General features: G+C 35.1%; 1 protein-coding gene across 2 annotated transcripts in view; it reads left to right on the forward strand.

The window, feature by feature from the left end:
- Positions 1-10,305, forward strand: part of LOC107091308 (anoctamin-5-like) — a 36,089-nt gene extending 25,784 nt beyond the window's left edge. For both annotated transcript variants that reach the window (XM_015385154.1, XM_015385161.1), the window contains 12 exons: positions 862-967; positions 1,270-1,330; positions 1,680-1,831; positions 3,922-3,996; positions 4,080-4,305; positions 4,387-4,565; positions 4,653-4,750; positions 4,940-5,070; positions 6,201-6,406; positions 6,503-6,684; positions 8,180-8,285; positions 8,381-10,305. In XM_015385154.1, coding sequence (XP_015240640.1) covers positions 862-967; positions 1,270-1,330; positions 1,680-1,831; positions 3,922-3,996; positions 4,080-4,305; positions 4,387-4,565; positions 4,653-4,750; positions 4,940-5,070; positions 6,201-6,406; positions 6,503-6,684; positions 8,180-8,285; positions 8,381-8,593 — 1,735 coding nt within the window. In that variant the 3' untranslated portion in view covers positions 8,594-10,305. The remainder of the gene's footprint in view (positions 1-861; positions 968-1,269; positions 1,331-1,679; positions 1,832-3,921; positions 3,997-4,079; positions 4,306-4,386; positions 4,566-4,652; positions 4,751-4,939; positions 5,071-6,200; positions 6,407-6,502; positions 6,685-8,179; positions 8,286-8,380) is intronic.
- Positions 10,306-12,301: the final 1,996 nt, after the last annotated feature.

A 12,301-nucleotide genomic window follows, 5' to 3' on the forward strand; every position in this document is an offset into this window, starting at 1 on the left:
TTAAAACTGATTTGTTTTGTTCCCTGCTAAAACAAAGTTTGTGAATTCAGTTAAATTGTTAAAATATATCTGAAGCTTTTCAAAATTTGAAACATTAATGCAGTGGTTTATGTTATAATAAACCTTTTGGGTTAAGTTGTCGCAAGCAGATTTTTCTTGTGCTTCTTGTGAATTTGGTCTTAAATTTTTATTTCTAGTGGCATTAAAAAGTCTTAAAAAGTCTTGAATTTAACTTGCCTTATGCTGTAGGAACCCTGGAGATGTCAAAAACATTTAAGTCAAACTTTGTTCTTCACATTAATTTCTTTACAAAACTCTTTCATATGTTTTATTGCATCTTTACTTATATTAAGTTAAATTAGGGAATTTTTGTTTCACTGTCCAGAAGACTTTAGGTTCAACAGAAATCAATAATTCTTTATCATTTGGCTTAGTATTGAAATCAGTTATTTTAGGCAATCATTTCATGAAGGCTTTATTTAATACAGTAATGTAATAATGTCAGTACAAACTGGCATGTGAAAAATATTCACAGTAGAATTGTACTTAAAATTATCTTCCTTTAAATTGCTGTGTTTACTTATAGTCTGGACCCAACATTTAGACCAAGTTATAAAATCCGATATTTAGCACAGCTCCTTTTGAACATCACTGATATTTTATAACATTAATGTCATTACTCAGTGTGGGTCAGTTGTGTTGTTTCATGTTAGACAACATTTTGCAGTAAATGCTTATGAATGGTTCATTAACCAGGGGGAAATTTCACAGAAAATAGTAGGAATGCAAATTCCAAATGAATCTGTTTAGTCTGTTTAGTCATATATATGAGAGGAAACTGTTTTATCTTTTCATGTTCAGTGCAGAAATCTGTGATCCAGAAATCGGTGGCAGTATATTGATGTGCCCCCTCTGTGACAAAAAGTGTCCTTTTTGGAAGCTCAACACCACCTGTCTCTCATCCTGGGTAATCCGATTGCATTTTTCTATTTAATATTCAAGCATTGAGATTATATGACTTCAGTTTATATATGCTGTATGTTGTCTTCAAATTATTTCCAATTAAAGTTAACATATTTTTCATGATATTCCTTTTTTATTCATCAACATATTATCAAATGTATTAATTTAATACAGGATTAGATTAATCAGAATAGATTACACCACAATTAAAACACCAGTATAATGCTGAGTGGCCAATATGTTTTGAGTATATGTGCCTAACATCTCTGCCTCTCTGTGGATCTTTTTCCTCATTCTGTCTTTCAGCAATCCCATCTCTTTGACAACGAGGGAACAATATTCTTTGCCATATTTATGGGGATTTGGGGTGAGTTTCCACTGATCCAGTAAACCACCCCCATTGTTTTACAGTTTGAAACTCTACCCAGTGAAGGATTATCCTTTAACCAAATGAATCCAGGATAAAAACATACCATTACAGAGGTTTTTTTTTAAATGTTTTTAGCAGTAGGACAGATTCCAACTACTTCATATCAGTTGAAATTCTACACAAACATGACTTTTTTTTTTTTACAGAGCATTGTAAAAAAAAATAGATAATTTCCAATGAATGTAAATAATAAACACTGATAAACATATTTGTAGCTTTTAAATTAAACCATTATAAAATGTTTTGTTCATTTCAATGTGTCTGTATTTTAATATCATTTGGGCAGTAACTCTGTTCTTGGAGTTCTGGAAGCGACGTCAGGCTCGACTCGAGTACGAATGGGATCTGGTGGATTTCGAGGAGGAACAGCAGCAGCTTCAAATTCGCCCAGAGTTTGAAATCAAATGCACAAAGAGGAGAAAAAACAAGATCACACAGGTGTTTGATTCTCTGATTTCAAGCACTACAAATGATCACACATCTACATTTTGTGAACATAAATGCAATAACAAAGATAAGTCAGTATTTTTAATAAGAATACATCTGAAAAATAACCTAAATATAGAAAAAGATATACAGATGATTTTTTTGATATGTGTGTAATAATACTTTGTTATTGATTTTGCAGAGATTGACGGGAATAAAAAAAAAACAGTTTAGCATGCATTAAACACCATTTAGACATGAGTCAATAATAGCTCTGACTATGGAGGAGATTGAATATCAATATTTCTCTCATTAGATGGTGATTTGGATCACCTTTTGAAATTAAACATGTGTGAGGTTGGCAAAATGGTCCTTAATGGTAGTGGTGGATGTTTTTTTTTTTTTCCCGAGGATCATCTTAATGAAGTGGTTTTCCTATTTGTCAATCATTCTGGTGATATGTTTACGTAAGGCCGTCCTACGTGCTCATCCCCATTTTCACTTACCGGTGATGACTCTGACATAGTGGAAAAATTGCAATGCAAACAGCAACTTTTAAAGAGAGCATGCATTAGTGTTGTCACGATACTAAACTTTTCAACTCGATACCGATACTAAGGAAAATATTCGATACTCGATACCATTTTCGATACCACAAGGATTAAAACAAAGACTCCAAAATTCTACAGAAATATTTCCATTAATAAATAAAATACAATAAATAAATACAATGAACAATAAGAACAATATTTTGAGGTTGTATGCTGTGCACAATATTAAGCAAGCTTGATAAAAAAACGTATAAAATTAAAATTAAGTGTTCCTTCCTTGGGTATGCTTTGCACACATAACAATGACACTAGCCAAAAAAAAAAGTCTGAAACTGAAAAGTGCACAGAATTATTCAATCACACAGTGTTCTGAAAGTGCATTTTCCTCTATTCTGCACTTTAGATGAATGACTGTTTAGGTGCCACTGGTGGTGGCACTGTATCGATACTTTTAAAAACGAGTATTGTATCCGGATACAACGTTTCAGTATCAATACTTTTTTGAGTATCGATACTTTTGACAACCCTAGCATGCATGAGGAGAAATGGATACTCTCACGCGTTTAATAGGCGTTCCCTCTCGGCAGCGGGTACAGGGTTGTGCATGTGAATTATTTTTATTTTTAAATGGAGAGGGCGGGTCTTTCCAAACTTTGGCGAAAATCCTCCTCTATACCTTTAAGAAAAAAAATGTTAAACAGGTAAATGAACATCTTAAAAGAATTGTTCTCTTATCATAGGTTATAAAATAACGAAATGTTTGTGCAGAGACCAGCAAAGGAAAGCATTATATGCAACAATTCAGGCATCAGGTCATTATTTCTTTCGTGTCCTATTCTTGAAATCCCATAAAAAAGTTTTAAGCTCTTTAAACCCCCCACTCCACCCCCCAAAAAAACCAAAAAACCACCTTACAATTTTTCATCATTATCAATGAATTTAGTTTTTAAAAACCCAGTTTTATAAAACTTATCAAGATAATTTTCACCTCGCCAGAAAATACAACTATCCAAGTGGAGAGAACGGGTCTTTTCAAAAATTCACAAAAATCTTCCACTTTAACTTTAACTCATGACGAAAAGCCCAAAAATTATAACTTGAGACAGACAGCTTTATGTAGTACTATATTTAAATTTGATCAGCGTTTTTGCTGAGATACTGTAGAAATAGCATTAATATGCATCAATCCATCCATTTTCCAACACAGTTATCCATACTAGGGTCACGAGGGGTGCTGGTGCCTATCTCCAGCTGTCACTGGGCAAGAGGCGGGGTACAACCTGGACAGGTCGCAAGTCTATCGCAGGGCACGTTAATATGCAGAAATTAACTTGATTACTTGTAGGACAAATTTAAGTGGTTTTGGTAAATGTATAATGCATATCTACTTTTTTATGCTTGTCACTGTCAGGTTAAAAAGGGATAATGTTCAGGTTTCTAATAAACGTCACAAATTCCATTTGATTTAAAATCAAATTTGTAGACATTTTAGATGCATTTTCAAATAAAAAAAAATGCTTGATAGGAAGTAAACTAAATGTATATTTTTAGGAAATGGAGCCATATCTTCCCGTCACAAGCAAGTGTGCACGTTTCTGCTTCTCAGGAGCCACTGTCATACTCTGGGTAACTAAAAATAAATTCACATTGTTGTCTTTGTTGTCACCTACAGTCATCTATTTTACATGATGCTTGTTTGCTCTGTGCAGATTTCTTTGATCGTGGCCTGTATCATTGGGGTGATAGCGTACAGGCTGGCTGTATATGCAGCCTTCGCAAGCATCATTAAGGATCCATTGAGAAAGATCCAACTGGTTGGGAGATTTATCAACCCACAGCTCGCCACGTCTGTCACTGCTTCCTGCATTAATTTTGCCATCATCATGATCCTGAACTTTTTTTACGAAAGAGTTGCCATCTGGATCACTGATATGGGTAAAGAGATTACACAGATTGAAGGCAAATTCCAACATGGGAGACCTGTTTTAGCTTCATGTGTCATTTGCTTCTCCGCAGAAATCCCCAAAACTCACCTGGAATATGAGAACCGGTTGACTATCAAGATGTTTCTGTTCCAGTTTGTTAACTACTACTCATCCTGCTTCTACGTGGCCTTTTTTAAAGGGAAATTTGTTGGTTATCCAGGGAAGTATTCCTACATGTTTGGAAATATGACCAAACTGAGGAATGAAGAGGTGAGTTTTCTGAGAGTTTTTTTTTTTTCGAAGATCTGCTGTAGAACACTTAAGTTTGATATAGATTAACAATTCTCCTCCCTCTAGTGTGATCCTGGTGGCTGCCTGATAGAGCTGACCACTCAGCTGGTGATCGTCATGGCTGGGAAACAGTTGTGGGGGAACATACAGGAGGCTCTGCTGCCGTAAGTCCATCAAATCTGACAGACCTTCAGCTTTGCTCATTTTCTGATTTTAATTTTTATAATTAATGTAATAAGTTGGCCCTTTTGATAAATTCAGCATTTGGCATGATTATTGTTAATAATCATTAATTTAAATATTTAGGCGCAAAAATAAAACTTCTGCTTTCACTGATGACGGCTTGTTGACAGGTTGATGCGCAACTGGTGGAGCAGCAGAAGGGGAAGACACAACCATGAAAACCATATTAGCCGCTGGGAGCAGGACTATGTTCTGCTCAACTTCAGCCAGATCGGCCTTTTTTATGAGTACCTTGAGATGGGTGAGATACAAATCAGATTACATTTGAAGGAGCTATTTTTTTTCTGACTTTTTATTCCATCCATATTCTCTCGCTTATTCTGTCAGGGTCGTGGTGGGCCCGTTGCCTATCTCTGGCAGTCTATTGGTAAATGGCACGGTACACCCAGGACAGGTTGCCAGTTTGTTGCAGGGAAACACAGAGACACACAGCGTCGCAAACACACACACCTACAGATAATTTAGAGATACCGATCAACCTAACAGTCATATTTTTGTACTATGGGAGAAAGCCAGAGTACCCGGAGAGAACCCACGCATGCATCTGGAGAGAACCCACGCATGCATGTAGGGAACAACTTAATAAGCGACACATAAAGCTCATGTTTGCATTCAATTTATAACGACACATTTAATTTGATATCATCAGGTTTTACGGCACATATCCCGGCAAACAGCATGACAGACCAGCATGTCAACTGCTAGTACTACAGTAGTCTGTGCGATTAAGACTCATGTACTATGTACTCATGTACTACAATATTTCTGATGCCAGTTTTGCTGAGCACTTAGCAGAGTTTTATAAACTATCAGAGGAAGAGTCGGACAATGTTTTTGTGCAAACTGTGCCCAACGTGACTTAAAAAAATAAATCCGTACGTCAGCTACGTCCACTTCAAATTTAAAGCAACTCATCGAGTTAAAGCATCCATGCTATCTTTGGAAATATCAGCTACTGAATGAGGAATGTTCATGAGGAAATAATTTTTGATACAGAACTTTTAAGCAGAACCTGAATGTACCTGTATGTTTCTGAAGTTCTTTGTAATTTGGCTAAATAAAGGCTTCACTGCACATACAGTATTATACAATGACTGCATCCAGAATTCTCCATTTCTTTCCATATATTATGACCACACATTTAAAGGGTGAAATATGAGCTTCTATTGCGTAGGATTGTGGCTTAATTTACCAAGTAAATGTGAACAAGTTCATTATTAGGTTTGTGAACTAAGTTTATTTTTAGAAAAATTGAACTATGAAAGTGAGCTACGGTAGTTCATTTTCATCAGTGTAAACTGAACTTGGAGTTTATCTTTTTAATTATTAACTCGCACAACATTGTTTGTCCCTCCGTTGATGTCTTTACAGTGATCCAGTTTGGATTCATCACTTTGTTTGTGGCCTCCTTCCCCTTGGCCCCCCTCCTTGCCCTGTTTAACAACATCCTGGAAATTAGAGTTGACGCCTGGAAGTTTACCACCCAGTTCAGGCGACCGGTGGCATCCAAGGCCCGAAACATCGGAGCATGGCAGGAGATCCTCAATTCAGTGGCCATTTTGTCTGTTGTCACCAATGTAAGTTTGTCATGGTTCTACATTTTTCTACACTGCTTGTACCAGTTTGAAACATCACCCATTCAGAACAATTGATTTGGATTTGTTTTTTTCCAGGCTTTTATCATGGCGTTTACTTCAGACATGATCCCACGTATGGTATACCTGTATGCCTACAGTAAAGACTCCAGTATGAGCGGCTATATCAACAACAGCCTGTCAGTGTACAACATTTCACAGATGCACCCAGACAACATGCCTGAGGACTACTGGCATGATAACTCCACCACCACATGCAGGTAATAGCTCTCTAAAGGTTTTATTAAGTGTTTTTTGTACTTTTCAGGCGGCAACATCTACTTTGGCCATATTTCGAATTTTCTATATTGTCATATATATAGATCATATTTCACAGATGTTTGGAAAATTGTACAATCTGGGGAGGTGAAAATTACCTTGATACATTTTATAGAAAACTGCAGTTCTAAAAACTAAACTCAGTTCACCTGCTGCTTTGTGATTTGATATTGATGAATTTGTAAGATTACCTTTTTTTGGGCCCGTTAGAGAGCTTAATAATTTTAATGGAATTTTAAAACTAAGAAATAATGAGCTGAAGCCTGAATAATTGCACAGAATGCTTTCCCTTGCTGGAATCTGCAAAAACTTTTAATTTCATTATTTTAAAACTTATGACAAGAAAACAATGCTTTAAAATGTCATTTTACCTGTTGAAAATGTTTTGCTTAAAGGTATAGTGGTGAATAAAAAAAAATGCACATGCACAACCCTGTACCCGCTCCCAAGAGGGAACAGTTATTAAATGCATATGAGAGCATGCAGGAGCCAATTTCTCCTCATGCACACCAAAAGGAGATGTGCAATTTTTCCACCATGTCAGACTCATCACCAGTAAGTTAAAATGTGGACGAGGACATATGGCCTTACAATAACATATCACCAGAATGATCGACAATTAGGAGCACAACTTATTTTTATGATCCAAATGGAAAAAGAACATCCTCCACTACACCTTTAACTTACCATCATAAGTTTTTATTTATTTCAAAAGGATTTTATGTGAATGACCATTACTAGGAAAGAAAAAAGGAAAACTATTAAAGGTTTTCACATTTCTTTAAGAATAATTATCTTAAAATCATGCCATCTGATATTGATTCCACTAGCCCTGTTCAATCTGTTGACCTTAGAAGTCGCATTATTAGAAAACCAAGCCTACTTAAATGTATTTTAAAATCAGTATAAGTCCAGTTGTCTCATACTGGCCTTGGAGGATTGTTAGAGAGCATTAGACAACAAACAGCCCCTTGCAGACCAAGAAAACAAAACAGCGGATAGGTCAGGGTGAAAGCTGTGAGGATCTTTAAAGCTGCGTTATGAAATGTTTTGAAAAACTCAAAGAACAACTTTCAGTCACCTTTTTCGTCACCTTTTGTCACCTTACCCTGACATTGTTAAAAATGTTTGACATGCCTGTCAGTAAGTGCTTTAAACAGAAAAGCAGGAAAGAGGACCGTGAGGACCACCTTAATTAAAACTGAGATAAAGCTTCCTTTTCCTGAGGACAGTGACTTTAAACCCTAAGCCAGGGTTACAGTTCAACAGCTTAGATTGGACCTTTCTGTTAAAAAATGTTGAAACTCAAGGTCCAAGGAATACGTTGGAAGGCACTGTATTGGACGATGCAAGATAGGGCATCACTTAAACCTTTTTATTTTCTAAGAGTAGATATTAATAGATGTGTGATGCCACTCTGATTGGTCTAATTTTTAGATATCGAGACTATCGTTACCCTCCAGGCCATGAGAAGCAATACAACCACACCATGCAGTTTTGGCATATCTTGGCAGCCAAAATGGCCTTTATTATTATCATGGAGGTAAGACAACACAGCTCTGTCCTAAAATGTAACACTATAAACTATTATATGAGCAATAAGTAAATGTTTACCATATATTATGTTTTCCTCTACAGCATGTGGTCTTTGTGGTGAAGTTCTTTGTCGCTTGGCTTATACCGGACGTCCCGTCAGATGTGAAGGCAAGAATCAAAAGGGAACGTTATCTGGTCCACAATTACCTCTACAACTATGAAGTGCAGAAAGCTACAGCTGGGTGCCAGCTGCCTCATTCGGGAACATCCCTCACATCCCTGGACGAACATGAAGTGGTTTCTGAGAGTTCGTAACCTGAATCAAACAATCTGAAAGAATAATAATTCCCTCAGAAGCATAAAAGTCAGTTTTCTTTCAATACAGATGAGCCTTGATAACTTTGAGTGCTGCGATAATGTGGATATTGTTTTATTTTGCTTTTATGTAACATCTTTATGAAATGATCAGAAATATTTGGAGGTGGTCTGAATAGAAATCAGAAACAAAGAAAAGGATCCTGTACCTTACTTTTCTTCTTTTCTTTGAAATATCCTCTTAAAGCCTTAAAGCTTTCCATGTTTATGTGAAAGTAAACCCAATATGGGCTAGTAAAAGTTCTATGTATAGTATAAACACTTTTAAGGATGTGGTTATGATGTCCCTATTTTTACGCATTTTCTGCAATGTAACATAAAGGATTTATTTATTAAAGAAGAAAATTCTTTTTTGAATGAAATGGGATCGGACATTTAAATATAAATGTAGTAAACACTGAGTACTTATCCACTCTTTTTCCTTTCATACTGGTAGCTGCATATTTGTCAGTAGCTCTGATCTAAATAGAGCTATAAGAGTTTGATTGTTATGGTATTTGTATTTAGGTAAATCTAAACAGTGCATTGAAAAAACCAAGTACCTCACTGTGGCGATACCAACAATCAGAAGTGATTTATTTCTCTGATTAGGAGCTGCAGGCTTGCAATCTAACTTTCACGTTTGTTATCAGCTTCTATAGGGACCACAAACAACTGCCAAAAGAAACCTTTCGAAATGTTTGCAGATCGATACAAATATCAGTTCTTCGAGTTTAGGTAAAATATTTTTATTTCTATGTAAATAAATGTATGCACACTGTAAATCTCATTGTTTCTGTGGAATTGAACAGTTAAAAGATTTGCTTAGAAAAAACAAAACCTTTTAGTAATCTACCTGGTATATAAACGTTATTCATTTTGTTTAACATTACATTATTAAGCTTTTGGTGTTAAATTACTCCAGGTTACACTATTATGATTTTTGCAAGGTATTGTAGATACAATAACAAATTGCAAACAGTTTTTTATATAGTTTGGCTGCATTCAGTTCTTTGTATTGTGTTATTGTCTTATCTGATTTGTTGGTGTCTCAATATTCTTCTTTTCTCTAGAAATTGCCATAAAACAGTGTCCTTATCCAACATTACCCCTTCTTCCCTATGAGTGTTATTTTTCAGCATTTCTTTTAAAAATATTTTTTTTATCTATCTGGAACCAGTTAGGATTAAAAAGCTGTGCTTTATGAAGCCATCGGATCGCAAAGCAGTTTACATTATTTAAAAAAAAAAATAAATGTATGCTATTGTAAATGTTTGGATCTGTGTGTTTATAATTCAAATATCGTTCATTGGCCTTTTATTTTTGTTATGAACAGGTATTACATTGGCAGCGTACATCTAGCCTCTTTAGTCTCATGTTTAAAAGCAATCAACTTCTTGCTGATTATCACTTGCTATGCACAGATACATCATATAAACTTAATTATGCATGTGGCATCGTGGCTTCCCAAACAATAAAATGCCTTAAACATATGTGTTTACATGTTTTATGTGTTTATAATGAAACATTTGTTTAATGTATTGTATGATGCTATTTGTTGCAGTTGGTTACTGCTTGCAGTCTTCCCACTTTTACTGCATATTGTCAAAGTGTAAATTTTGTTTTTTTTTTCTTTTTAGTTTCTATAACTTATTAAATATGAACATAATCTCTTAAAGGATGTGTTTTGTTTGTTACTGCAAGCCAATAAATGTTCTCAATAAGAGAATTCAATCACTCTCTTAACCTTTAAACTGCATGACACTTCTGATATACACAAAGACGTACACACCAGTACCTGCTGATGTCTAAACTTTTGATTAATTTTTATTCATAAATCATAAACAACACAAGCTTGTTTTTCAATCAGGAAAGCACAACACAGAAGAATTTATTAACAGAAATCTGAATCTCGGTTTTATTAGAACACCTAAACAGATTTATGATAAATGTGCACAAAAAATAAGGTCATTGGTTTTTTTTTTTGACTTAATCATAGTGGTATAATAAATAGTATTTGAGCATGTGATGTGTTTTTTATTTGTTTTTTTTTGCAATCAGAGAGGGTTTTATCCTAAGGAAAGTAATACCTAAAAAATATATGTGTTGGGTAGCTACTTTTCTTTTTATGAATTAGGCTAAAAATAAGATTTAATTCTCGAAGGCAGGTCAAAATACTACAAAAGATATTTCAAAAAGATGGACCCTTGAAATACCCTGTGCTCAGAAAACTGTCAAAGATTCTCATCCCATTGGTTGTTACTTGCAGAGGGAAAAACAACAATAACAGATTAGTAAATATTTAAACATGAAGCTACCAGGAACCCTTTCTCCTGGTGTAACCTAGAGACTAGGAGTTTTTAGGACTCACAGACATAGCTAAAGTAAAGCAGAGTGAAAGCAATCAGGAGACAAAAGTCAACAAAGGTCCAAAACATTGCAAAAAAAAACAAAAATTAAGATCGAAGTAGCTTTATGTAAGAGAAGAGTCCATGAGTCCATCAATTACAAATAAATTATAAATATAGTGAACTTTACTGATCTCACAATGGAGACTTTAGTTGCTTTCTATTTCTCACTTGTGGAATTATTGAAATATGAACATGTTTAAATACTCTTGGTTTATTTTCAGTAAACCGAATGTAGAAAATATATGTACATGTTGCCTTGTGGACATACTTATAAATGAAATAAAGGGTATTTAATGTGGGGTTTCTGGAACTATAAATAAGGGCTAGTAAAAAGTCACTTTCAAGCTTGTGAATATGCCCAAAGATTTCACAAGAACTGTGTTTTTCGATAAGAACAAAATAATTTCTGTTTTTTTGTTTTGTTCCAAAGGCAGATAACGAAGCTCTTTATGCTGACTATTTTTTTCAGTGGGAAAGTAAGAACTGCAGCCAAATATCTCTATAAGGGAGTGTGAAGTAATGGATTGTTTATCTAAATCGAAACACAAAGCACATTTCAAACGGTAAAGTAAAAAAAAAAAAAAATACTCAAGACTTTCATACATGCATTGCCACCAGGGGGCAACCAATACCCACGAATGAAGAGAAGCGTGAGCCTCGCTTTTCTTTTCCCTGTAACTACTGATTATGACACTTGCTTTTCTAAAACTGCATTTATTTTCTATTTACTTATTTAGTTCTAATTGGACGGTGTTCATATTGCGTTTGTATCTAAATCATCACAATAATTATTTTTGCGCGCAAAATAAAATTAAAAATGAAGGATAGTAACCCAAAGAAATGAAAGCTGATGCTGCAAAGCAGTGCTAATGCCACGAGACGAAGAGAACAAGAAAGCAAGAAGATAATGATTCCTCAAAAATGTGGTACATTTTTGCCAGTGAATGGGTGGTTGTCAGGAAACATTGGAATAGCAAAGATGCTTGAATTATTGATGGATTCCAACGCTGGAGAGAGTAGCTTGTTGAAGGAGGAAAAAAAAGGGTGGTGGGGGAGTGGTGTTGGTTCTGTTCATCTGGTTACCATAGTACCGCCCTCAGGAGAGCAGCAGCTTTCATTTTTAGGGTTACTGTCCTTGGTTTTTTTTTTTTTTTTTCTTCCTCTCCAATAAAACCGGGCATGGTCTGCATTAACTGCGTTGTTTAGAAATAGGTTGTAACACAACAGAAAGACATTTGCATATTTCTATGAGATGTTC

The sequence above is a fragment of the Cyprinodon variegatus genome, unplaced genomic scaffold (assembly GCF_000732505.1).
Source record: "Cyprinodon variegatus isolate N-32 unplaced genomic scaffold, C_variegatus-1.0 Scaffold15, whole genome shotgun sequence".
Lineage (NCBI taxonomy): Eukaryota > Metazoa > Chordata > Actinopteri > Cyprinodontiformes > Cyprinodontidae > Cyprinodon > Cyprinodon variegatus.